The following is a 26,193-nucleotide window of genomic DNA, read 5'->3' on the forward strand; positions in this document are numbered from 1 at the left end:
CCATTCTTCAAAGCTGTCTTAAATCTAAACAGCTAAACGTCATCCCTTTTGGCATCATAGTTTTGCACCTGATACTAACTAAATTTGGGGATGCTGTTCAAGAAATTTCAATAAACCACTCAGTCTTAGGCAAGTTAGTTGTTAGAAACACACTGACTTGAACGTATGCCATGCAGCATAAAGAGTACTGATCCAGAGCTTTGCTTTACATCATCTGAACCAAATGAAATTATGTGAACCTGAAGAAATTTTTGTAGAATTCCTGGGGAAGGTAAGTTTCAACTTTGGCACAGATCACTGCTGTCTCTGCAGTCTGACTGTACTGTACGGTGAAGCTCCTTGTGAGTATAGTGAGATACATGTGTAGTGTGTATTTGTGTGTGTGTGCTTGCTTGGGGGTTACCAAAGTGACCCTAGTTCAGTGGTTCAAATGACAAGTCAGTTCTAATAAAGATAACAATGAATAGAGGAGGAAGTGTTCTGACACAGATGCACACACACAGACGCACACACACACACACACACACACACACACACACACACAAACACAGAGTTGTGTTTTCGTCATCAGAAGAAATTAGTTGAGACTTGCATTAACCCTAACCATGAACTTCTTGCCTACTATTGTTAAATTAACCTTGACCTAAACCGAAGTCTTTGCCAAAACTAGACCCAAGTTTTCAATTTAATGATACATGTATGAAGTCATGGGGGACGCAGTGATGCACTGGTTAGCACCATCCCCTCACAGCTAGATTCTGATTTCAGACCTGATTGTTTGTTTGTTTGTGTTAGCCTTTGGATTACCTAAAACAGGCCCAAGGCCCTCACAGCCCTCTACAGGATAAAAGTGGTATAGCCAGTGATTGGAGGGTTATTGAATCCTTTTCTTGATAAATTGATTATGTCATTATGAGATATTACATGATTGCAGTCATTGTTTGGAGCACTCATTCCTCCCAATCTTTGCACAATATATAGTTTTCTATACTGGAACACTGTCTGGTCCCAGATTACTGTTTGGTCATTTAATTAAACACAATTTAATGTGGGAATGACCCTCATTAAGAAGGGGTCCTGAGATCAGGCAGTAACAGCCACTTTAGGGCCCTTATCTTGGCATGCTTGTTGTTTAATTTTCTGAAACTAATTTTCAATTTAATTAGCACTTATTAGTTGTCACACGCAACACCTGGAGGTTACCATGTAGCTTGGGCTGCTGGACTTCCAGGGGCCTGGGTCAGTTGCCCAGTTTGCCCAGTTGATGTCTTCCTTAGTTCTGATTTGAAAACATTACAATTTGCTACTTTTCATCTTAATACTGTGTCTGTGCTTGTGTGAAAGAGAGATTGGATGAGTGTGAGGCTGATTGCATGAGGATTCTGGACTTAATGACAGCTAATGGGAGAGTTGTTTGTGTTGCTGTATTTTTTTCTTCTTTTTTTGGCACGGCTGTGGCCGGTTGCTTACATTGATGACTGGCTGTAATGATGATAATGACATTTGCATTGTAAATGTGCCTCTTCAGCTTTGAACAAAAGCACAAAAATCATGGGGATAACTCATATAATTATATTCTTATGATGGTACATCAGTGTTGTTGGTTTTTTTTTTGGTCTACTGGAGAAAATAGGATACACACACTGGGAATTAGTTGACTTAATTTTGTAATTTACTACCAAGTTTCAAAACTGTACAATAAAGAAATAAGAAATAAAGAATAATAAATAAAGAAAAAGTATATTTGATATTGTCATAATATATATAAGAAAACACACTTTAGAGATCATATTGATAGAAATACGAACTCTAAAGTGGAGAGAGGAAATCTGATATGGAAACATAAAGAAATTAATCACAGGTGATGTAGAAACTCATTTTAAGATGCTGTTCAGCAGGTCTGCAGCCAAAAGATGGAAAACACTCTATACTAAAATAAGGGTGATCTTTATCGACGCCAGTTCATTCATACATACATTTTTAAGCATGGCTTAAGTGTCCAAAGTGTCCAAGACCATTGTGCAACTCTCCTATCATAGAAAAACATTCCAGAGATGGTTTATATCGCTTTGCTATAAGGTATTTAATATAATTTTGAGCTTTGGGATCTCCAGCAGAGTTGAAAACAACAACAAAACAAATTGTTGGGTACACATAGTATGTGTTGATCAGTGTTCAGGTTTTACTGACTAGCAAGCAAGCAACATCTCAGAAAATAATCTCCGTCTCTGAGAACCAAAGGTGGACGTAGTGTGGAGTTTGTTTGTTTTGAGCCGTGAAAAGGGCAAAGCTTGGGCTGGAGAGGTCATGACTTTGATGTGTGATTGTGTTGAGACCAAGAGCAGCAGGTGGGACAACTGTAAATCATCAGCCGCCATGGCAGACATGCAACCCTTCAAATCATATTAAAGCAGCTATACCTTCCAAACAGGCCACCAGCACATTTGATAGAGGGCCCAAATTTGGTGACTGAGACAAATGGCTCATTCAAAATGCTGACTTTGTATTTTGGGGGGAAAGTCCAATCTTTTTGCGTGAGAATCAGTTTTTTGAAGGCATCATGGAGCACATTAATGCACTTTAGCATTGGCTTCAGGCTCAAGCTCCATTTGCATGTGTGCCATTATTTTCCACATTAAATGGAAGCATTGTTTTGTTTTCTACTTTACTCAGCCTTGGAAAAAGGACTTCAAACAGAATGGAATAAAAGCATGGCTGTGATTAGCTGCTTCCAAATACTGTACACCAGGACCTTGACAGGCTAATGATGCACGGAAACACATTTTTCAGAAATTTGCTAATTTCTTTTACTAGAATAGCGACAACCTAAGATAACAAGCGACAAATTAGAGCTCAGTATACAAATCCCACAACCAAAACACACAAACTTCGTGCTCATGAGGGATCTAACTCGTTAAACATGGTTACCACATTAAGCTTGGAATATTACAGCCACACAAGTCCAGAATTGTTACTGTTATGTCATGCTTTTTACGTTGCAGCTCTAAGAGATTAGTGACTTGCAACTGTCAACCAAAAGTTCCATTTGAAGACTACATGGTGTAGTGAGTCACTAAAATATCTTCCCCTGGAGTGTAAGCACATTGGTGTATGTGTGCATTAATTTTGTTTCATGGGCAGTTATACCATTTATTATTCCAGCAGCCAGTTCATTTGTGTATTATAATTTCAGCTGAAGCACTTTCATCTTAATCTCATCCATTCCATATGGAGGTCTCTCTCTTATAACACTTCCAGTCGGTCACTCTGCTAATACTATGCTAATTGTGTGCTCCATTGTATTGCCAGCAGCTTATGCCAGGTGACTTACATAATGTGACACTATCTGAATTAGAACTGAAACTTATTGAAATACAGACTATGTGTCTGCTGAGAACTGCAGCTGACCTTTGTATATAAAGTCTTGCTACAAATCAGATGAACACACTGCTGGTTGGACCATGTTTGAACCATTTGTGTCTATATGTATGTATTGGAGAACTTTCTCAGGGATTGGAGCTTCCAGACTTAGAGCTAAAGCCAAGTGTAACTCAGGGCTGCTAACCTGCTCCATAGCTGCGCAGTATTAAACCAGCCACAAATGTGTGGTATGATATAGAATTCTATACTTGTTTTCTTTCATAAGCTTTTATCTGCAAACTCTGTTTTGCACAGTTCTTCATTCATTTTAAGGCTTACATGATTAACTAGAGTAACATTTCCTACACAGATTGTGTCTGTTGGCTGTAAGCACTGATGATGACCAGCACGATACTTGGAGCACCTTATAATTATATGGAAGCATAGTGATCTTGTCATCATAATGAGCCTTCAATCAGTGTACAGTTCTGAGTAATTTGGTATTTGAATAGTGTTAGTTTTTTGTACAGGCTCTGAGTTATACTGTACCTATGCATGATATGACTTGTTTTTATAATTAATAGAGAATTAGTCAGCGATGTCAGGGGTCAGTACACTAAAATGCCTGTCCTTGCCTGCTGCCTGACTTGCAGTACACCCAAACCCAACACCTAACCTTGCATGTGGTGGTCCCACTGTGTGGCGCCTCAAACTTCTTCAGGCTAAGCCACCAGATGCTTCCCAATGAACTCCCTTCCTGGGCCTGACTCCAGAAGGGAACCCTGGTCTCCCGATTCTGGGCAAAGTGCTACAGTTCTTTCTTCACTAATTCATTGGGGTTTTTGAGTCGCTCTTGGTGTGGCCCCTCTCCTACAACCAGTTTGCCTTGAGAGACACCGCCGGATTCCAGGCATGTTCAGATGGGAAAAGACCCCAGCTTAGACAAAGAACTAAGTAGGGGGATTATAGATCTCATCTGGCCTGGGTGAGGGACATCTGTAAAGGCACTGTTTAGCCTGCTGCCACAGAAAGCTCACTCTGGACAAGTGGAGAGAAGGAAAAGGATAGATGGATTACAGTTACTGGACTATACATGTCATCTAAGCAACCTAACAAACAGCTTATTGTGTAATTGTGGGTATTTGGAACTTCTGAGATGTATAGAAAATACATGTCTAATGTTTTTAAAGCATACTTTTTCATAGGAGTATACTGGATAATACAAAAATCTGGTTGAAATTAAACATGTATGGATCTCATAAAGTGTGTGGCACAGAAACATATCTGTAAAAATACATACTCATTGACCTCTGCCTTGCTTATTGAGGTAAAGATGATTTCAATCACAATATCAAACTAATCTATAATATCACCCTAACTTTACCAAAGTCTTGATCACGTCATGCTTTGGGGGTTTTTTTGTAGTTTATTTTATTTTTTTTGAAAACCTATTTCATCATGCATTACTTTCGGCTTCCTGTCTTTGTGTTTGTCCAGACTATGTGATTCTTAAGCACAGCCCAATTTGTGCAACCTCTTCCATTTTGCTGTGCTCTCTCAAGCGTATTTAGTCTGTGTTGTGTGCTTCCTTCACTGTGTGTCAGCTAGTCAATGTTCTTTGTCTCTGTTCCTGCTCGAGTCTTGATAGTCATGCTTTGCATAACTGTGGACTCATTTTTGCTTGTTGTCATTGGACTTTGCCTCTGTTGGACTTCCCCTGTGTTCTTCTGAACTCTTCAGCCACCTTCTGTTTTCGTTTGCATACCTCCCTCATTTCTCTACCTGCACTACAAAATTTTCGCATTGAAGTTCAGCCTTTGTTCCTTTTACACGACAAAGTATTACAGATCAGATAACAAGATGGGTGAAGCCCCACTGATAGGGAAACCAGGAACTGGTCCTGAGCCGCCAACATAACCCATATAATCCAATGAAAGGTTTAACGAAGTTAGAGTAAGAGTTGAGGAACCTCCATCATTGCGTTGTAGACGACATCCTTCATGTATGAATTATTAAATACTCAGCTAACTGAGCAAATCCTGGACTGCATTGTTTTTAAATGCGCATATTTTTGCTTGCATGTAGGAGATTTTCGCACTAAAAATAATATTTGGAGTCTGCCTGCAAGACAAGCTGCGAGAACATTCTACTCACATTCTCAGAATCAGTTTGAGGCATCGTACCTCAAATTATATGGTTTTGTTACCAAGTCGACTCATTTTAAAAATGCAGGGAGGCTCTGCGTGTTTGTGTGTGTGTGTGTGTGTGTGTGTGTGTGTGCATGTGCAAGTATGTTTGTCCTGACATGCATTATTTACAGTCTGCCTGCACTGCTTGGAAACCCTGCTATTTTCTGTGGGTGTTAAGCATGCACGAAGAGCGCAGCTTGGCTCTGTTCATCACAGCTGTTGCATAACGTTTCCATTCCCGTGTGACTTCAGGGCTGCGGCTGTGTGGAACTACCATCGCTGGCTCTCTGCTGCAACACAAATCCTCCTCTGCAGATGCATTGTTGCTATGAGGATATGCAAACTGTCTATGCGTGGTATTATTTAAAACAGTGATCTGCAAGTTTCTGTCGTAAAGCCACAGCAGCAGATGGCCACTGCATTCTGTTAAAAGTGAAGCTCTCTTTACAAAGTACACTGCATTTGTAATACTTGATTTGCTGATGGATATTCCTGTGTGGTGTCTTTACTTAACCGACAGTGTGGCACTTGCTGTACTCCCTTAACTCCACCTTTCACCCAGGCTTCAGCACCTTTATTTCACTTCTCAAAAAGGCAAGCAGGAAACTGAATTCCAGGCTTAAAAACCCTAAGAAATTTCAAATAGTGCTGTCCATTGTATATACAGTGTAGGGTGCACACATTACAATACAAACTGTGTGAAACCATGTTTAGTTAAAATTATTTCTTATTGTTTTTAACTGATACCCACTAAAATAAACTGATTTAAAAATGTTCTACTTTGGCTCCAATGCAGCCATCTCTGTGTAGTTTCCACTCTGTGATCTCAAGCAATGTCCTGCCCACAGCAGTGTCTGATTGGTTACACCTCAGGAGGAATAAAATGTGGAGCAGTTCTCTTTTAATTAACAATGTAAAACATAAACAAAGATCTTTGAGAAAAGTGTTGGAATTTTTCACTCTATATTTTGGCACCAAAGTTTTTCCTTAACTGAATATATATATATATATATATATATATATATATATATATATATATATATATATATATATATATATATATATATATATATATATATATATATATATATATATATATATATATATACATAAAGACGCTTGCCAATGAGCTAGCATTGGCTTCAAATATTCATTAATGGTGTCTCTAATGACCCTTTATCTGTACAGCTCCCTTTTACAAATACTGTGAAGCAGCCCTTTGCATTCAGTTGATTGTGACCTGGTCCAAACAGTACTTTTTAGTGGCCTTCACAGCTCATCTTCCTTCTTGACTTTCAGATGTGGATTCGACATCTGCTTCTTTGTCAGTCTTGAAATTAATGGCTTTCCAATTCAGATGAACTTTATCTGTTGATGTCCTTGAAGTTTCTCAGTCCATCTCACCTAAGAATATGAGAGTCTGATAGACTTTGGAATTAAGCTTCCACTGCCAGCAGATTTTTGCTCAACTCTCACTCCAGGTTTGAATTACTGCTATTTGAGATAAACTTTTCGACATCCGTGTTGTGTGCAATGGTTAATAGTCTATCAAAATTCATTAAGGATTTTATTTAGGACTTGGCAGACTTCTTGATTCTGGTTGATTTTAATATGCACGTTTGCTGCCAAAACAGGCCCTTCCTCAAAGGCTTTTTGAATATTACTGACTCTTTTCATTCAATCAGTCATTGACTGGATCTGGTGTTATCATATGGAGTGTGTGTATGCATCAGTAGATTTTGTGGCATTTGTGGGGTCGCCTGTCTGTTTTATTTACTCTAAACAACCCCTTGTTCCAGTTTAAAAACTCTGCCTGCGTCCGACTCTTTAACTACGTCTCAGTTTTCTACTGCTTTTAAAGACTACATCTCACTACTTTTTTCACTCCACCTGCACCAACATCTTGAACTCTGCTCCTCCACTCAGGACCAAATGGACTAAAACACGGTCACTCAAATTACTAACAGAAGTGATTCGGCAGTTACAACCTACAAATTGTCCTTTAGACTTTGTTCCCGCTCAGCTACTAAAAAAAAAATAAATAAATTGTCAATATTGTTGGGTCAAGTGTTCTGGCATTGATAAATACATCCCTCTCATCTCATTGTGTCCCTTTGCAACATTTGTGATACAACCTCTTAGCAAAAAGAAAAATTTGGACCTTTCCAGACCTCTCCTCTGCAACTGCAGGTCGATACCAAAGTTACTTTTTCTGTTCAGAGTTTTGGAGAAATCAGTTCCCAACCGCACACTTTCCCAGACAATTCTTTGTAATAATTACTTAGGGAAAGTTCCACTCTTCTTTTGACTGTGGATTAAGGACATCCAGCCTTCTTGGTGCTTCTTGACCTTAGTGACACCATAGTGTCCTCATAGCTCATCATCAAGGTACCGTCTTCAATTGGTTCAAGTCCTCTCTGGCAGAAAGGAGCTTGTCAATTCACTTGGGTAATTACGCTATCTCTGCAGCTCTTCTTATTTGTGGGGCTGCTCAAGGCTCTGTTTGAGGCACAGTCTTGTGTTCCTTTTATGCTGCCTTTGGGGTCCACATTGAACACTATATTCCTTTCCACTGTTCTGCAGATGATATACCAATGTATCTGCCAGTAAAAGCTAAAAATAAAGACTCAGTATAGTCTTTGTGGGCTTGCTGTATAGAAATCACAAACTAGATTGGCCTAAACTTTGTTAATCTAACTGAAAACAAAACAGAGATTGTTGTGTTTGGTCAAGCAAGCCTTTTGGAAGACCCTGACAGCACTCCTCAACCTTTGGCATCATACAGTTGATCTTCTGTAAAAAAAAAAAGAAAAAAGAAAAGGAAACAAAAAACCTTGGAGCGATCAACAGCTCCTTCAGATTCGACAGACAAACTGACTCTGTGGTGAAAATCATTTTTTCTCAGTTGAGACTTTTTGCTAAGGTGAAGGCCTATCTTTCCCTTAAAGACTTTGAAAATGCTATCCACGTCTTTATCACCACTCAAGCAGGCTATTGTAATGCCTTCTGTGTGGACGCACAGTAGTCATCTTTTCAGTGTCTGCAGTTGGTACAAAATGCAGCTTCTTGCTTTTAACAGCAAAAAGAAAATGTTTGCCTGGAATTCAGTTCAATTCAATTCAAATTTATTTATTTAGCACACATTCACAACATATGTCATCTCATAGCACTTAGCATAGTAAGGTACAGACCTTAAGAATTTTAAACCGCGCAGAGAACCCAACAATCCAAGGTTTGAAGCTTTTCAAGGATTTAAATGGAATGGCACCTCTTTATGTAGCAGAACTCTTAGATTTTCATTAGAGCACAGAGGTCAACTAACCACATGCCCTGAGATGTTTTAGAATCTTGACACAAAAAGAGTGGCATTCAAGCCTTTGCAGAAGCTGGTCCTAATCTGTGGAACAGTTTGGCTCTTCATGTAAGAACTGCTGAAGACCCACCACTTCTCCTTGGCACTCCTTCCAAGTAGAGCTCCATCCCCTGACTTCATGTTTTATTGTGTTGTGTCTTTTATTTTTCTTCATTTAATTGTGTTTCTTGCTGACATGACTTTTAGTCATTCTCTAGTAATAGTCATTAATTCTGAGCCGAAATGTAGTTGTTCTGACAGCTCATAAGAGATTCTGGTTACTCAAACCATAGTCTCTTATGAGCTCATCTTTCTCACGAGCTTTCCAGAGCTACAGAGTTCCACTAACTTGTGCCCTGCTGTGATTAATGCTTCTGCACTCACTTCCTCTTGTTGACATCTCACGTTAGACTGGGCTCGTTCAAAAATACATTGTTTTCCTACACAGTGCTGTTCGAAGGCAGCATATTTCTTTTTCTTGTCATCCGTCACTAACAAAACTCCAAAAATATCATCTGCTGCACGTCCCATTGCATTTAGGAGTGATTTCACTTCATGTTTTTGGGTTTTTTTTTCCCCCTTAATCTTGAGGCAATCTCTGAAATCGTCTGATCCATCTTGGTCATTCTAATGGATTTTTGAGAAGTCAAATGGCTCTGGGCATTACATTTGTACAGCTGCCACAGCTGTTTTGTTTCTTCCCCTCATTGTTTCACATCCAGAAAACCTCTTATGCCACTGCATTGTTTGTCCTGTTCTGTCACTGTTATGTGTCGCTTATAGCAGAGTATGGAGAGTTTCCTTTTATTCACTCTGCTGTCTGTAATGGAAGAGATGTTAGGAGTTAGGAGAACAGCAATTTGCTCAATTACCCTGGAAGTCACCTATATTGCATTATGGGTACTGTAGTGTCTACTGCTACAAAACATGCACACACCTACGTTCTGTTGGTAAATCCAAGGGTATGCAGTACAAAGGCCATAGCTATGTGAAGGCAGATGCTCGAGTGGGTGAATATGACCCTTTCAGCGTTCCTTACAAGCACACACTAAGACCTACGTACACACCCTGTGTTCCACGGAAGGAATATCCCTCGTTTGCATGCAAGAGCTGCTGCGGTGGAGAGAAAAGCCAGTTTTAGTAGATTATGGAAATGACTGCATGGAGATGGAGTCTCAGTGTTTATCTATGTGTGCATGTGTGTGTGTTGCCATTGCAGACAAGCTGTGGTGTGTAGACAAAGCAGTTCCCAATGAACCATGGTTACACAGTGGTTTGCTGACTGTGTGCCAGAATGTCAGATCTCTTTGTGCATGCATGTTTGTTTTAGCAAGAAATAGCTCGAATGTCTGCATACTGTATGCGTGTGTGTGTGTGTTTGTGGACAAACACGTATGTTCCTAGAGGCGTGCATATGGCTCTTCATCTTGTGTGAATATGGACATAGTGCGTGTGTGTTTGTGTGGTGTTGGAGAAAAAAAATAAGGGGTCAAGTCAAGGTAGAATGTTGTGATAATGCAATACAGACTGCCATTGTGTGTGTGTGTGTGTGTGTGTGTGTGTGTGTGTGTGTGTGTGTGTGTGTGTGTGTGTGTAGCATGGATTACGTATAATAGAGAAAAATGCAAATCATGCAATTAGAGGCCCCAAACCAAGTATTAGAATTAATGCCTGCAGCAGATGTGATGGAAATGAAGTAAATTTCTGATGTGGAATTAGCATACTGTACTGTAAGACAACCCCCACCGCACACACACACACACACCCACACACACACAGACACACACACGCAAAGAGGGCTTATTGTCCCTTTATCACTTTCATCATATTTTACAGTTATGTGTACATTAATTATAGCCCTTCGCCTTCTCTGTATATGTGTGTGAATCAGAGGAAGCAGCACCTGCCGCTACTGTGTGTGTGTGTGTGTGTGTTAAGAGTTGCAAAAATGATCTGCCTTTTTTTATGGTCTGGCCCCTCGCCAACAGCCCCTATTGTGTTTACTGCAGCACACACTAATGAAGTGTCAAAGGAGCTGGGCTGTAGCAGCGGTGCTAAAAGTGTTTATTCTGAAGGTGGCAGCAGAGGAGAAGCAAAGTGGCTATTACAGAGGAAAAAGGTTAATCCTTAAGGAACCCAAAACAAGAACGCGCTCTGTGAAGCTCATGATGGTCTCACAATGTATATAATTTTTCTGGTACAATTTTAGCCTCATGGTGGCGCTAGAGGACAGACACCAAAATGATTAGTACTCATCCTCTGGCGATCATGAATATCAACAAGAAAATATTACACCCATTTCAGTCATGGCAAAGAAAAAAACAAACGCAAACAATCAATAAAAAAATCTAAATTCTAAATGCCTCAGATATTTCTCAATAAACGTAATAAAAGTAATTAAACTAGTATATTTCAAATAATAATGCAATAATAGATATAAATAAAATTAATTATTATGAAAGCACGTCTTGTTCTACATGTTAATAAGGTTATAAGACCACTGTATAAAAACTAAACACAGTAGAATAGTACTGTATGGTTTTTGCTTTCTATTTGAAAAACATGTAATAGAAAGAAATATATTCAGCTGTGTTCCTGTAATAAGCCCATTTTGTAGAATTCCCCTAAATTCTCTGATTTCTCCACAAAATGCATTTGATTCCATGATCCTCTAGGAAAAGTATCTGCCGCAATATTATTTGCTCAGTCTTTCTACCACAATGTTTGGACTTGTCTATTTTTATTCTGCAGCTCTGCACACACATACACACACATACACACACACCACATACACACACGCACAAGAGAACAGGGTTTTGGATCAGTTTAAAGCGTTGGCCGTGATACTTTTGAGCAAAGCCAGTGGAAGCTCATCTTCATGTTGCCTTGGAAACGTTCTAGGAAAGAAGAAAATGTTTGATATGTCCTTGGAGGACATGTATGCTTGTGTTTGTGTGTGCGTGCACATTAACATGTCAGTTATAGAGAATGTGCGTTTTTGGCGTGTGCATTTTGTTTTTGTTATCCAAAGCTGATTTGTTCTTTTTACTGTTTCTCTGCTTTTTTTTCTTTCAGCATGTAGAGCTGTTCTTTCTCCATGAAATCAAACTTGACATCAAAGAGTTTTTATATGATACGTCTTTCCATATGTCAGTAGCTGGCACAACAGTGATTGTTAAGCTGCTCTTAATGGCATTTTAGAATATAACATTTATTGGAAAATGATAAAAAGATGTTGTTGGCTCATCCTGCATTCAATGAAATGCTGTTTACCTCCTCCATCGCTATACATTCAGCCAGATGCCAAACAGAACATACAATCTCCAAGCTAGCTAGCAGTCATGGGTCATCTCTGTGTTCTTTGATGTTCTAACAATCTTTTCCCTTTCCTTTTAAAGTGTTAGTTTGGATTTTTTGAATGCAGTTGTATGAGTTATGTATTCAGTATATTAAGCAATGTACCGTACTGTTGTGGGCAATAAAAAATGACTGGATATCACTAAAATTTCAATTAAATAACCATCCAAATTTAATAACAACCTTCTAATTAGCTAAACAATAATAACATGAGCTTATTCAAAAATTGTTTTGATTGTGTTCTTTTTATTAAGTTGAGATAATCATGACAGATATTTATTTTTTGGCAATATATCAAATTTTATATGGAAAATAACAAATTGTATCTGTGTCCCAGAAATCACTTTCAACTAAGTTCCCCATTACAAAAACACCTCTCAAGGAAGTGTGTTAATTCCAGATCACATGACCTGCTCCACATGATGTCATTTCCTCCTGAAGAAAAGACTGGCCAGACTCCAAGGCTTTCTGAGTTATTTAATATAAAGTAGTGTGTGAGTCAAGTGTGGATTTATCACGTCAACAGGTTTACTACAATATCTTTATAAATAACTTTCAATTTCAGTTTTACTCATCTCAATTGTGTATATAATATTTTAGAAGAATCTTTCTCTAAAAATGTCGTGATGTTTGATTGTAGGCAGCCATGCTGATTTTAGGCCCAAGTCTCATCAACATGGATGCCAATATCCAAGGTTTTCCAGCAGAACACCACATAGTAACAATATGATCAATGCTATTCACTTCACCTGTCAGTGATCATAATGTTTTGGCTGATCGGTGTATAAACATATCTTGATATTAACAAGTTCATGAGAAATCCATGTAAGATGACATGTGCCATCTCCTCCATACAGCTGTAAGTGAGATTCTTCAGGGAAAAGGACTGTCCTCTGTCTTGCCAGCGTGCAATGAACGAGAGTAGTCGCCCGCCGGAGCTAATTATGATGCTGTTCTGCATTTGGGGTCAAGCCTTTGGTGTGAAATCACAAACCAGTTTCCCTCAGATAATTTCTCACACTTTGAGCAGATGTTATGGTTGTCCACACCCATAGTTTAATCACCAGTTTCCAGAGTTGATTGCAAATAGTTGTGCAGATGTGATGATCCTGGGCTCTAGTGGTGACATGTGGTCTTCGGGCACTTTTGTGACTGTCTGAAAGAATTTCTTGGATGACTACTGGTGGAGTTGTGGAAATTCAAGTGTCTGGCTGCAGCCCTAATCGGCATCCAGCATGCCAACAGCCTGTTCTCCTCTTTCGCTTGTCATCTGTGGCATTATGTCATTGGAATAAAGCTGCACTTAAGGGTGGCCCATTATAGTCACTGGTAAAGGAAGGTCTGTCTGCTGGTTACACTATCTAGTCATTGTCCTTTGAAGGTGCACCTGGAATGACTCAGTGGTCAAGAATTTGTCACCAATTGAACCCTTTTCTAACCACAACAGCAGAAATAAGATTCGCTGTTCAGCTGTAGTATTTTCTTTCCTTTAAGGAAAAAAGTAACTAATTTAAAGATTACATTGGTTTGACTGGAGCGCCAAATGAGAAACTGTGACTGTAGCTGGACTTTAATGGAACACCACATACGCTCACTCTCACACAGCAAGACAGTGTGATGTCCCAGATGGGGTTTGTGTGACTGGAGAATGAATTAGTGAATAGATTAGGACTTGGTAGGTGAAAACCCTCAAATAACCTCGGCAAAAATACCCTGGGCTTTCAGTCTCACACACACACAACACTGCCCAGACAGCCTATTATACAAAGTGAGTGTGTGTGTAAATGTGTGTGGGCGTGTTCAGGCTCATCTGCATGGCAGTTGTTGCAGTCAGCCAAGGTCACATCACAGTTTATGGCAGGGCTCTCTGTCAGAAATCAAATTTTAAACGGGTGAAATGAACCTTGAAAACATACCCACAGATTCCGAACAGAGTGAGAGGAGCTGCAGACACGTCCTGAGGTATCAGAAAAAAACATGTCAACAATTGAGTGGACAGCTCTGACTGACTTCTTCTGCATGGGCATATGACTTATTACTATGGGGATGGTCATAAAGTGTGTTATTGCAAAAACCTTGTTCATCACGCAGTGGTCTCGCTTTGCCAGCCTATTCTGTAGTACGTAATGGACTGACTGCACCACACTATCATTCTGCTATGGCGACAAACGCCCTGGCTTGTCTGTGTTACTTTAAACCAGTTGTGGGTCGAGCTAAGCAAAGGATGTAGCTTCGTTGTACACTCATAAAAATGACTGGTGGAATTGTTGCAGTGAAACATTTACATGCAGGGAGACGAGCACTGTGATTAAAATGGATAATCTACAGAGAAGAACTAGCAGAGCTGCCTGACTGCACAATCCAAATCCTCTGCAAACCTTTCACTTCCAGAGTTTTGGTTTCATTTTCAGAGCGGTAGGTTGCAGCCTAGAACTTGTTTTTGTCTGTTTCCCGTGGTGAAGAAATCTGTAACAGAAGGTGGGGAGAATGGGGACTAAGATTATCAGCCAATAGCAGGTTTATACCCACAACCTACGTCCAGTGAAGAGGCCACTTAGTATCGTTATGACTATACGAATGCAGCATTGTTGTCGTATCACTGTTTTAAGGCTAATCTCTATAGGTTTCATTTGGGAAGAGGTAAAAATGGATTTCTCGCTGTTGTTTTCAAATGCTGTATATAAGCAACATAATGAGTGAAATTACTGGCATAACAATATTTCTGCAGCCCTCTGATGCCCTTTAACGTTAAATCACATTATATCTGCTCTATTATTTTCTTTGCCATGAAGTCATGACTCATATGAACCAAAATAAAAACCAGAGACGCCTTTCTCAGATGTCAAAACATGTCATCTTTGACAGAGTTGCATTTTAAATATACTAACCCTATATACAAATATTCCGGCACTAATGTTCCTCCATAGCAACGCACACAGTGACTTGCTGTTGCAGTCTGTGTCACATTATAGTATTTTCTGACAAACCATCATGATGGTTGCTGAAGTCAGACAGTCATGTTAATCATTTTAACTTTTCGGGCCTGCACTGAATAAACTCCCTTCCCTCTGCGTTCACATCGCTCCTCCTTAAATACTCCTCACCGAGCAGCTGACGGAAGTCAAGGAATCAGTCTCAATACTGAACAGATTTTGAAGAGGGCTACATCATAAATGTATCAGATAATGTGGGACTCTAATGTATGTTAATGGCGTGGACAACATTTCAGGAACTCTTTAAAATGTATAGATCACCACTATGACCTCAATGATACACATGGAGTGGTATCTTCCTGACAAAATCAACAACAATGGGAAATGCAGAAGTTCTACTTATTGTATTTTTCACAGGAGTACTTAATAAAGTGGCTGATGAGTGCGTTGTCCCATCACAATATGTCAAAAAGAAAAACCGTGTGCGAGATACAAACACCTCTCTCCAGCAGCCAGCAGATGGGCTTGTATTACTGAGCCATCATCTGTGTTTTCACAACCACTCTCTCTCTCTGAGCTAGCTCCATGTGCCAGTGGAATGGCTTTCAGTCTCTACTAAATGCAAACATTGATCGTGACAACAGAACAACATCTGCAGGCTTGTTAAGCAAATGAACAAGTGTTAAACACCAGAAAAGAGAAGCTGCTATAACAGTGATGACAGTCCTTCAAAGTTGCACACATACACATGTACAAACCAGTATGTGTACGAGTTACGAAAACAGTAATGGAACATTAATTATACACTGCATGTTGGAAAGTATAGCTTTGAGCATTGCAGGTGACGGTGACCACACAGTAACACAAACCCGTGTGCTCAATCCCAACTCCACACATCTGCTACTGATGGCACTTCTTGTACAGACTTGCTGGCATTGACACTTACATGTCATACATACGTGCTAAACAAGTAAGATAAAGAAAAACAAACAGACCACTTGGGAACTTTGAGGCTTCGTTGTCACAGACTCACTGTAGACTCAGCGCTTGTTAATCTGTGAACTTTTTAGTCTCTTGATTACTGAAGGTACGTGCCCATAGGATCCATCAATTTCTCGCATCCCATTCATTGTCTATGTGAAACGCACCGCATTGCAGGGTGGTTGCATTGTGGCGCGTCAACCCGGAGTTGCCCGCAGCTCATTTCCATAAAATAGTTTGATTTCTACTCTTTGCAAATCAAGAGTGAAAAGCGGAGATCCGATGCTTCGCAAAACTTTTGGAAAACTTTTGGAAAACTCATAAAACTTTCATAAAATGTCTAAACTAGCCGTTGTTGAGCTAAAATGAGGACAGATTCTGCAGCTGCACAGCTTGTTTCTCGCTTCAAATGCTTTCAGAAATACTTTTCGCTGAAGTGCTTTTGTAATAAAAGAGAAAGTTTGCAACTGAGCCGCCATGTTGGTCCAACGCTTCTACCGGACTGAAGCTGAAGCGCTGCCATGTGACCACATGGCGGCCCGCAAGTGACACGCCCACTAAGCCGGCGATGTTCAGATGCAGCACATTTCCATGCAAGAAACAACCCTGTGGACATGTACCATTAGCAGTCTGGCTGGATTTCCATCATTTTTAGTGTCAGTTGGTGTTGATAATTCTTTTGACCATGCAGTATACATGAGTTGGTAGAAGTGTGTTTGATTATTGTAATGTGCACATGTTGCATTGTGACTGTTATCAGCCTTATTTAGCCTGCAGTTTAATGATGAAACACCTTGCTGTGTTTCCATCATTTCATTGTTGTTACACTGTACTTAGTTTAAGGTGTCGTTAACACATGTGCTCCATTGTTTCGTAATCTGCCCATAGTGGCTGACTCATGACTCAGGTGAAGTTCTGTCTCAGTAAGTGAATGAATGAATGTCTGGCCTCCAGTCCTGAGGCCAGACAAGCAGGACAGCCAGCCAGGCCAGCAGTGCTGTGCATGTGTGTGTGTGTGCATGTGTGTGTGCATATGTGTGTGCTGCTTTGGTCACACCCTGCCTCATATCGCCCCAAACCATCTGTCAAATACATGACCAGGACAGATGTGCACGCTCACACACACATGCACTCACAATCTGGCTCGAACCCACCCTTTCCCTACTTGATCCAGCTTCTCCTTCCATTCACACTCCCTTTCTGTGTGTGTGTCTGGATGATCAAACAGTTAGAAGGCCATGGCTGCTTAGCAAACTATTGATCTGTTGATGATACACCGTGTGTGTGTGTGTGTGTGTGTGTGTGTGTGTGTGTGTGTCTTGTTTTTTTCTTCCTCTGCTATGTGATTTATTGTAGACTGATAGGCTTTCCTAAGAAACCCAGAGATCCACAGAGATGCTGAGACAGATGTATCCAGTATTTCACAAAGAGAGAACTTGGCATTACATAAGAGGGGTAGAGGCCATGGACCTCAAATAATTATCATCATCAAGAGAGAAGGGGAATTAAGCAGACATTGAGTGGGTTTATTTGATGAGAAAACTAAAATGAAGTTCATTTTATTGCTTGATTTTGGCAGGGATAGCTGTTTTAAAATAAGTATTCCTGATTAAGATGTATTCCTGAATGACTTTTATGTGCTGTGAAATCAGCTTTTTAATAGTCTTTTCATTTTGTCAAAACTGTGAGAGACACAACATCTGTATTAATCTTTTGCAACATAAATATGTAGCATTTTCTGGGAGTAATACGGAAGTAAAAAGTGGTCTGATCCGATAAATCACGTTTTCTTTCACATCTTGGCCCGATGCATGTGAGTGATTTCACTAAACAAACAGATGGCAGCACTGTGGAAGGAGGGCAAGCCGGGAGAGGAAATGTGATGTTCTGCACAATATTCTGCAGGGAAATCTTGGGTCCTGGCATTCAAGTGGATGTTTCCTTGACGCCCACCTAAACATTGTTGCAGACCACTACGTCCCTTGATGACAGTGGTATTCCTTGTAGGCAGTGGTCTGTTTCAGCAGGAAAATGCACAGGATGCCTTCAGAGCTTCTATGGAGTCATTGACTTGACAGGTTGGAGTCATTGTGGCAGCTTGGGAAATTACACTTCTGGTTTTATATATACCAGTCAAAAATTTGGACACACCTTCTCATTTAATAGTTTTTCTCTATTTCCATGACTATTTACATTGTAGATTCTCACTGAGGGCATCAAATCTATGAATGAACACACATGGAGTTATGCAGTGAACAAAAAAATGTTAAATAACTCTAAATATGTTTTATATTTTAGATTTGTCAAAGTAGCCACCCTTTGTCTTGATGACTGCTTTGTACACTCTTGGCATTCTCTCCATGAGCTTCATGAGGTAGTCACCTGGAATGGTTTTCACTTCACAGGTGTGCCTTGTCAAGGTTAACTTGTGGAAATTCTTGCCTTCTTAATGGGGTTGGGACCTTCAGTTGTGTTGTGCCGAAGTCAGGTTGGTACACAGCTGATAGATTGGTTCTTGCTATGGAATGTGAGTTATGTGTATTTAAGTCTATTAAGGTGAGGTTCAGAGACAGTGACACGCCATTCCTGGGGTGTTATATATGAGTTTTGCAATTACAATCACTCTGAAAACTCGCCACCAATGAGTTTGTTCAAGTGTACTTGCAAAATTGGACAGTGATGAGGTCCTGTGACTTTACTGTCTTACTTACAGAGTCCTCTAGATCTTGATGCCTATACTTTTTACCACAAATACCTTTCGTTATCTGTAGATGTGTCCCCAAAACCAGATGTAGAACTTGTATCTCATCCTCTACTGTTTAATTCACTTCTACCATCAGTATTCCCTCTAGATTCTCCAGCGTCCCTCTTTCTGCAAGTGGTTTTTTGAATCATAGATAGATGCATAGATGCTCCTCTACCTTTGATGAAATCATTCCCTTCAAGACCAAATGAACTGCCTCTCAATTCCACGGAAAAAAATGAAAATTATTCATGTGTTGTAGTGAGAATTGAACTGCTGAAGTGAAAGAGGTGGATCGGTTGTGAAAATCATCAGCTTCAACTAACTATTAACTAGTTACTTCAGACTTTTCAAACAAAAAAATGTAGAGCAACATATTTTTTTCTCTAATTAAAGTCAATCAGCCCAGCAAAACAAAATTGTTCAGCGTGAACCATGAATCGGACTAAGTAGGGGTCACTTCAAGTCAACACAAAGTTATTCTTTAGTGATCACCTATTTCTTATGAATAATTTGTATCCTGATGGAAGTGGTGGCTTTCTGGTTGACAATGTCCTCATCTATAACACACAAGGGGTCTCTGAATGGTTTGATTAGTATGAAAATGATGTGAATCACACGCTATGCCCTTTGCAGTCACGAGATCTCAACCTAACCGAACACCAATGGTAAATTTTTGATACACATATCAGACAGACCACCATAATCAAAGCATAAAATGAGGGAATATCTTTTGAAAGAATGGTGCAAAAGTGAAACAACATAATCGGGAATGGGGCTACAATTATACAAATACAGGTGACTGGAAGGATTGCAAGATAGGGGGAAGAAGAGTTGTGAAAACAGTTTTGGGGAATTCTGCTTTCATTCACAGTGGCACCTCCTCCTCCTCCTTACTCTCTCGCTACCCCTCCCTCCTCTGCTCATTCCCTCACTACACACACATACACACAAAGCCATCCATACCTGATGCTAGCTGTAAGCAGACGCTGGCGGGCTGGACTATATAGCGCAACTGGATGTGCATGGAGGAAGGCAGAGGCGTAATGGTAGAGCAGGTACTTCTGCGAATACACACTGTTTTCAGTCCATCTCTTGCTCTGTTCCTCTCACCACCTCCTCATTGTTGCATCTGTACTCGCTCTCTCACTCCACTCTGTTTGTACTGTGACTGCAGAAGGCAGCATGCTGCATGCTCCCTTTGTAGAGTGTGTGAGCTCATGAGCGTGTGCAGTACATGTTGGCTTGCAGAGCTGCAGGATCTGTGTACGTGGGTGTCGGCGTGCATGCATCTCTTTCTTTCTACTTAATTCTTTCATCTTCATTTGTGGTGGAAGCTAGTAGGAGTTGATGAATTTACGCATTAGAGAAAGAAAGAGAGAGAGAGAGAGAGAGAGAGAGAGAGATTAGCTGCAGCTGTGTTTTGTAAATGAAGCCAAAAATTCTGCGAGCTGGGAAAGGTTTGTTGTGGCTGTTTGGGGAAGACAGAGTATTGCGATATGATGGAAGAGAGAAAATTTTGCTCTTTGTTCAGATTTTTTTTTTTCAGGGCTGTGTTTTTTTAGGTCTGTCTGTGAAACTGAGGAGTATGTAATCCCCATAAGTTCAGCTGAAGTTTAAATTTAAGCGTTTGAGTTGGACAAATCCACTGGGTTTTTCCCTGCATTACATTGTTCTTAGTACGAAGTTCCCTCTTTTCTTTCTCTCTTTGAGGCTTTGCTGTACAGCAGTGAATAGAGGGAGAGATAGTACATGGTTGTAAGTTTCTCTATCGATTCGTTTTGTTTGTACAATAACATAAACTCAGATTTGGCCCTATACAATCTTTTGTGTCACTTCTAAGCACCACCTCAACTAAACCCTTAGCTCAAGTGCTACAGGAAGCACCATTTGTAGGCAAAATAAACCTGCAGCTGACTGGTGGAATATACGCTAACTTGCTCTAAATGAGTTTAACATTGTGATCCCGCAATGACCAATAGCATCATTTTTTGGGAATATCCCCCACTGGTCATGTGGATCTCAATATAATCATCAAAAGTGTTACCATTAGATCCACAAAACCGTATATCAAGGAGGTCAGGGTAGACTGAAAGATTGCTAGCCTTGTATTAAATAGTCCATGTTGTTTTAACTACAGTATATCTCTAACCTTCTTCTGACCTTAACCAGGTTCATCGTTTCACCATGACAACAAAGGTTCCTTCGACTTAAAGACCATCTCCAATGAAAAATGTATTTTTTGGTTTTGTCAACAAGCCCTAATTGTGTTTCCATATGTTAGAAGCCACATCAGGAACATGCTAAGTAGTCAATGTCATGGCTGCGCATTTCCATTTTGAAACTGTAGCATACTGATGATAGTCTTAACCCTTTGATGCGCAACATGGGTCAAAAGTGACCCAAATCCAATGGAAAATAGGTATCTCCTGATCCATACTGCACACCAAAAGGTTAAAAGAATGGATTTAGACAGCCAGGATTTCATATGAAACAAACCTAAAGAACCAGTCCTGTCAACTTGCAGGGTGACGCTTTCCATATGTGAGGAGATGCAGAGGAGAGACGTTCTGTTTTTCAGTTGCAAAAGGAGAAATTGTATGCCTTCATCTTATATTAGCAATACGTTATTAGCTGTTTAGTAGCATTGGTTCCACTTCAGACAAATATGGTTGAATTACTCCAGTATTACAACTTGCTTTTGTGCAATGCAGAGTACATTTAGCATTGCTGAGTAGCCATTGAGCGGAAAGGGGTGGGTGGAGATTGAGGCAGGGATCAATTTGCATATTCATAAAAGAGACAAGAGGGAATTATTGACGGTTTGACACAGAGGTGATTTTTTCAGGTGTTTAATTAATGACCAGAAAAGACTTCTTAAGAGGAGATTTGACTCCAAAGCCTAATATTTACTGAACCCTAACCGAACCAGAAGGCTCTCACAAACAATCTAGTCCAACAAATCTGAACATCATATGAGGCAACTCTTGTAATGCTCACTTTGGAAGATGTAATAGGACTTCTTGACAAGTCTCTTTTGAAAATTAAATGTTGCCATTTGATGTATTTGGCCAGAGTTAGCTAGAAACCAATTTTTATTTGCATTTGGGTTTCACATTGTCTAGCAAACCAGCACATGACAACTGGACCAGTTGGCTATATTTTATATCAATTTGCATCATTTCTTCTCAGGTCTATCTTGTAAAAGCACATCTTATTCTTGCTGCTGTGGCCTGAATAAATAAAGCTTAATTAAACACATTAAAAAGCATATGGGCATAAAAATTTTGTTGGAGTAAATTTGTGAAAATGAATAAACTAGAAACATATGCACTGAAGAACACCTTGAAAGCCCACTAATTAATGCATTATATCTCGTTTGTTATGCCGGGCATATGTGCCAGAACTTTATCTTGGCAAATAGCAGCATCCATCTGCCTTGTACTTGTGCACTGGAAACATGGACTGCCAGGTTCAGTGAGCACAGGTTTTGGTCCATGTACAGGCAAAATGTTGAAAAAGCTGGCAGCCTAACTGTCACACCAGTACTTCAGGATTCAGGGTGAAGTCACTGCATCTGGGTGTTGCTTGCCAAGAAATAGCTCCAGCTTCTCCTGCAACCCCAAATTTCATTTTTCACTTTCTATTTTAGTATGGATAAGACAAACAAGGCATTTTTTCAGTTTGCTTTTTGGTTTCCTCCCACTGCAGAGCTCTGGTCCAGTCTTTTTACATCATGTACAGAAAAAAAATCACCAGTGTTTCTCAACACAGCCCCAAAATGTTATTATTATTTTTTTAAATCATAAATACCAGGGGTGTCAAACTCATTTTAGTTCAGGGGTTACATTCAGCCCAGTTTGATCTCAAGTGGGCCGGACCAGTAAAATCACAACTTAATATCCTATAAATGACCACAACTACAAGTGTTTACTTTGTTTCAGTGAAAAAAGTCCATCCTGAAAATGTTCACATCATCTTTCTACAAAATATCATGAACAACTTGAAATTTCTTTTGAAAAAATGAATCTAATTTCAGCAACATTCTGCCTCAGTTTATCATTTACACTTTACAAATTCCAGATCACAGTGTGTCTACAAGGGACACAACATTTAGTGACAGCTATCTGGAAATGAACGATACAGTATTTTAGTCTATGATCAAAACGACAAAAGTCAGACAAAAAAGACAAAAAAACAAGACAAAATATTGCAAAAATTACACCCAAAATTATAAAAATGAGAAACAAAATGACAAAAAAATGGGAAAAACAACACAAAACTAAACTAAAAAGAGACAAAAATTTTCGCCAAAAAGTTACAAAGCGACAACAAATGGACAAACAACAAAAATGAGATAAAAAATTACACAAATGACACAAACGAGACAACAAAAGGCAAAAATGAGACACAAAACAACAAAAAAAGGAGACAAACGACATGAAACAAAACAAAAATGAGTCAAAAAATTCAACAAAAATGTTACAAAGCGACAAAAAAACAGACAAAAGACAAAAATTAGACAAAAAATGACAAGTAGAGAAACGACACAAGCAAGACAAAAAAACACAAAACGATACAAGCGAGACATAACGAAAAAAGCAAAGCACCAAATGACAAAAATAAGACAAAAAACACAAGTGAGACAAAAAGGAAACACAAAACGACAAATACTAGAAACAAAACAACAAAAACAAGACAAAATATTACAAAAATGAGACACAAAACGACAAAAGAACAATGAGCAATCTAGCATTTTATGTTATGATCAAAACAACTTGTCATGGGCTAGAAATCATTTTCAATTTATAGTTTTACAAATTTATAATCTGCAGTTAATGTATTTTTTACTCTTTACAAAGTCGGGCCAGATTAAACCCTCTGGAGGGCCGGTTTTGGCCCGCGGGCTACATGTTTGACACACCTGATCTAACTGCTTGTCCAGTTGAACATATTTTTAGGGATGCTGCTGTCACAATAGTGAGTACAGTGTTGTCATTACTGATGGCTGCAGCTCTGAAGATAAAGCCCAACTCCTATGAGCTGGACCTTGCAACTCTTTGCATCATCTGGAAAAGTGTTCTGAGAGTTGTGGCTTTCTTGAACAAATGCAGGGTGACAAAAAGCTACACTACAGTCTCTCATGGTAGCAAAGTCAATATGTTGTAAGATGTTCTCAGAAAAGAAAAAGGTCATTTAAATCTAAACCTAAAGTAGTATTCTGGAGTAAAATAACACACTGGGAAGTTACACAGAGATATTTCCGTCCTGAAAAGGCAAAAAAAAAAAAAAAAAAAATCCTTCCTCTCCCTGTATGCTTATTCAGAATTTTAATTGTATTCCTTCAGTTGCCTGTGAGTGTGTGTTGTGCATGCGGTCGTATGTGTTTGTGTGTACAGCGTGTATGTGGGTGTGTGTGTGTGTGTGTGTGTGTTTGTGCAGGGCTCTGCCACGTAAAGAATATTTCAGCCTTCTAAATGTGGTTCTCATTACACAGCAGAGCATTTAGCCAAGACTCACTGTCTGCATCCCTTTCTCTCCTTCACTCTGTTTTTCCTACATATGGCTGCACCTCTTTCTCTCTCTCTCCCTCGCTAAGTAATGGCTGAAACATAAATGTCCCACAGGAATAACTTCTCTCACATTCACACACACGCATATGCACACAGCACACACTCTGAGTGTTTTGGGAGCGTATTCACTTTCTTTCCTTAAACGGGGCAATATGGAAGGTTTTCACTTTAACCCTCTGAACCCCAAAGCCTGCAGATCTGAAAGGCAGGAAATTAACAAAATCACCAAAATTACACTTTTTTTCAGAGGCAGGGAATGTAAAAACAGAAAAAAAATACAGATTTTCAACATTCCGATGGTACTTGAATGAATTGTGTGTGATATGCAGTTACATGAGGAAAATTAACCGGATATACGGTTAAAATTGTGATTTCATGAAGTATTTCATGACTTGGCATGCCTCATTTACAGATGTCACCAAAAATAAATCAGATCCTGTAAAAAATTAGAGGGAGGAGACGAGACGAGACAACAAGAGATATTAGGAGGAAAGTAAAACATACTTGATAAATTTAAAAAAAAGCAGTTTAAAGTCGAGCAAGTTGTATTTAGTTAACTGAGTGTAGCCTCCTGAGACCCGGCCCATTCATTTTCAGTTTTTGATCAACAGTCAAGTTTGGACACACTTTCTCATTCAAATGAAGTCTGTCCAAACTTTTGACTGATGGTATATAACAGGTCACTTTTAAGTTTAATTGTATGGACCCATAGAAATGGACACAAACTGTGCAATTTTCTGGTAGTATTCTGCTCACCTCTGTTGAGAGGCTGCTGTTTTTTTTAATCAAAATCTTACATATTCTCCTTTTAAATGGTTCCATTATTTGTTTTTTGTGAGTTGAAACCATGTGTTTAACACTTATAACTTGTCGCAGACTCTTTATAGCTTTGTTTTGAGCTCATTACTGAGGTTTATGGTTGTCAGAACTTGCAATCGTTGGTGCTTCTTAAAGCATCTTACTATAAATATGGGAATTCTCGAATATATAAGATATACAGGATTCATTTCAAACATGTCTGTGTTTGATAATTGTTTGTATTTTTCCAGGGGGCCCATATGAGCGCTAACACACCAGGTCTTCATATTAATCTGCAATCTGTATCTGGTTATTACGTCTGATCAGGCCTGAGCATTTCTACAAGTATTATGAAGTGTGGCAAACGTAGAAGCTTGCAGACTATTCATCTAACATGACATGTGCGGGATGATACTGCAGGATAGGCTCTATTTGTTCTTATTTTGTACAGGACGTGATTGTCTGTAGCTTCATAATTGACCGGCTGAGATAGGAAGACGTAGCGTTGACAGCTTCTTTGATGACTTTTAGTTATTTATTTGAATATGAATGTTGCCCAGGGCTGCACAGTGGCTCGGTGGTTAGCACGGTTGCCTTACAGCTAGAAGATCCCCCGTTCGTGTCCCAGCTTGGCCCTGGGATCTTTCTGCATGGGGTTTGCATGTTCTCCCTGTGCATGCGTGGGTTTTCTTGGGTTCTCCAGCTTCCTCCTACAGTCTAAAAATATGCTGAGGTTAAGTAGTGATTCTAAAATGTCCGTAGTTGTGGACATTAGTGTGTTTGTTTGCCTCTCTGTGTAGTCCTGTGATAGACTGGTGATCTGTCCAGGGTGTCCCCTGCCTTCACCCTGAGTCAGCTGTGAGTCCAGCCCTCCATGACCCTAATGAGGATTAAGCGGTATATAGAT

At 39.6% G+C, this 26,193-nt stretch overlaps 1 protein-coding gene across 9 annotated transcripts in view; it reads left to right on the forward strand.

The window, feature by feature from the left end:
* rbfox1 (RNA binding fox-1 homolog 1) overlaps nucleotides 1-26,193 on the forward strand; it is a 260,743-nt gene that overhangs the window by 174,184 nt on the left and 60,366 nt on the right. Inside the window, exon 1 of one of the 9 annotated variants that reach the window (XM_023290375.3) lies at nucleotides 19,836-19,973. The exons of the other annotated variants lie outside the window; for them this stretch is intronic. Within the exon in view, the coding sequence (XP_023146143.1) occupies nucleotides 19,935-19,973 (39 nt within the window). The 5' untranslated portion in view covers nucleotides 19,836-19,934. Of the gene's footprint in view, nucleotides 1-19,835; nucleotides 19,974-26,193 lie in introns of those variants that run through there. 9 annotated transcript variants of the gene reach the window in all.

The sequence above is a fragment of the Amphiprion ocellaris genome, chromosome 19 (assembly GCF_022539595.1).
Source record: "Amphiprion ocellaris isolate individual 3 ecotype Okinawa chromosome 19, ASM2253959v1, whole genome shotgun sequence".
Taxonomy (NCBI): Eukaryota; Metazoa; Chordata; class Actinopteri; family Pomacentridae; genus Amphiprion; species Amphiprion ocellaris.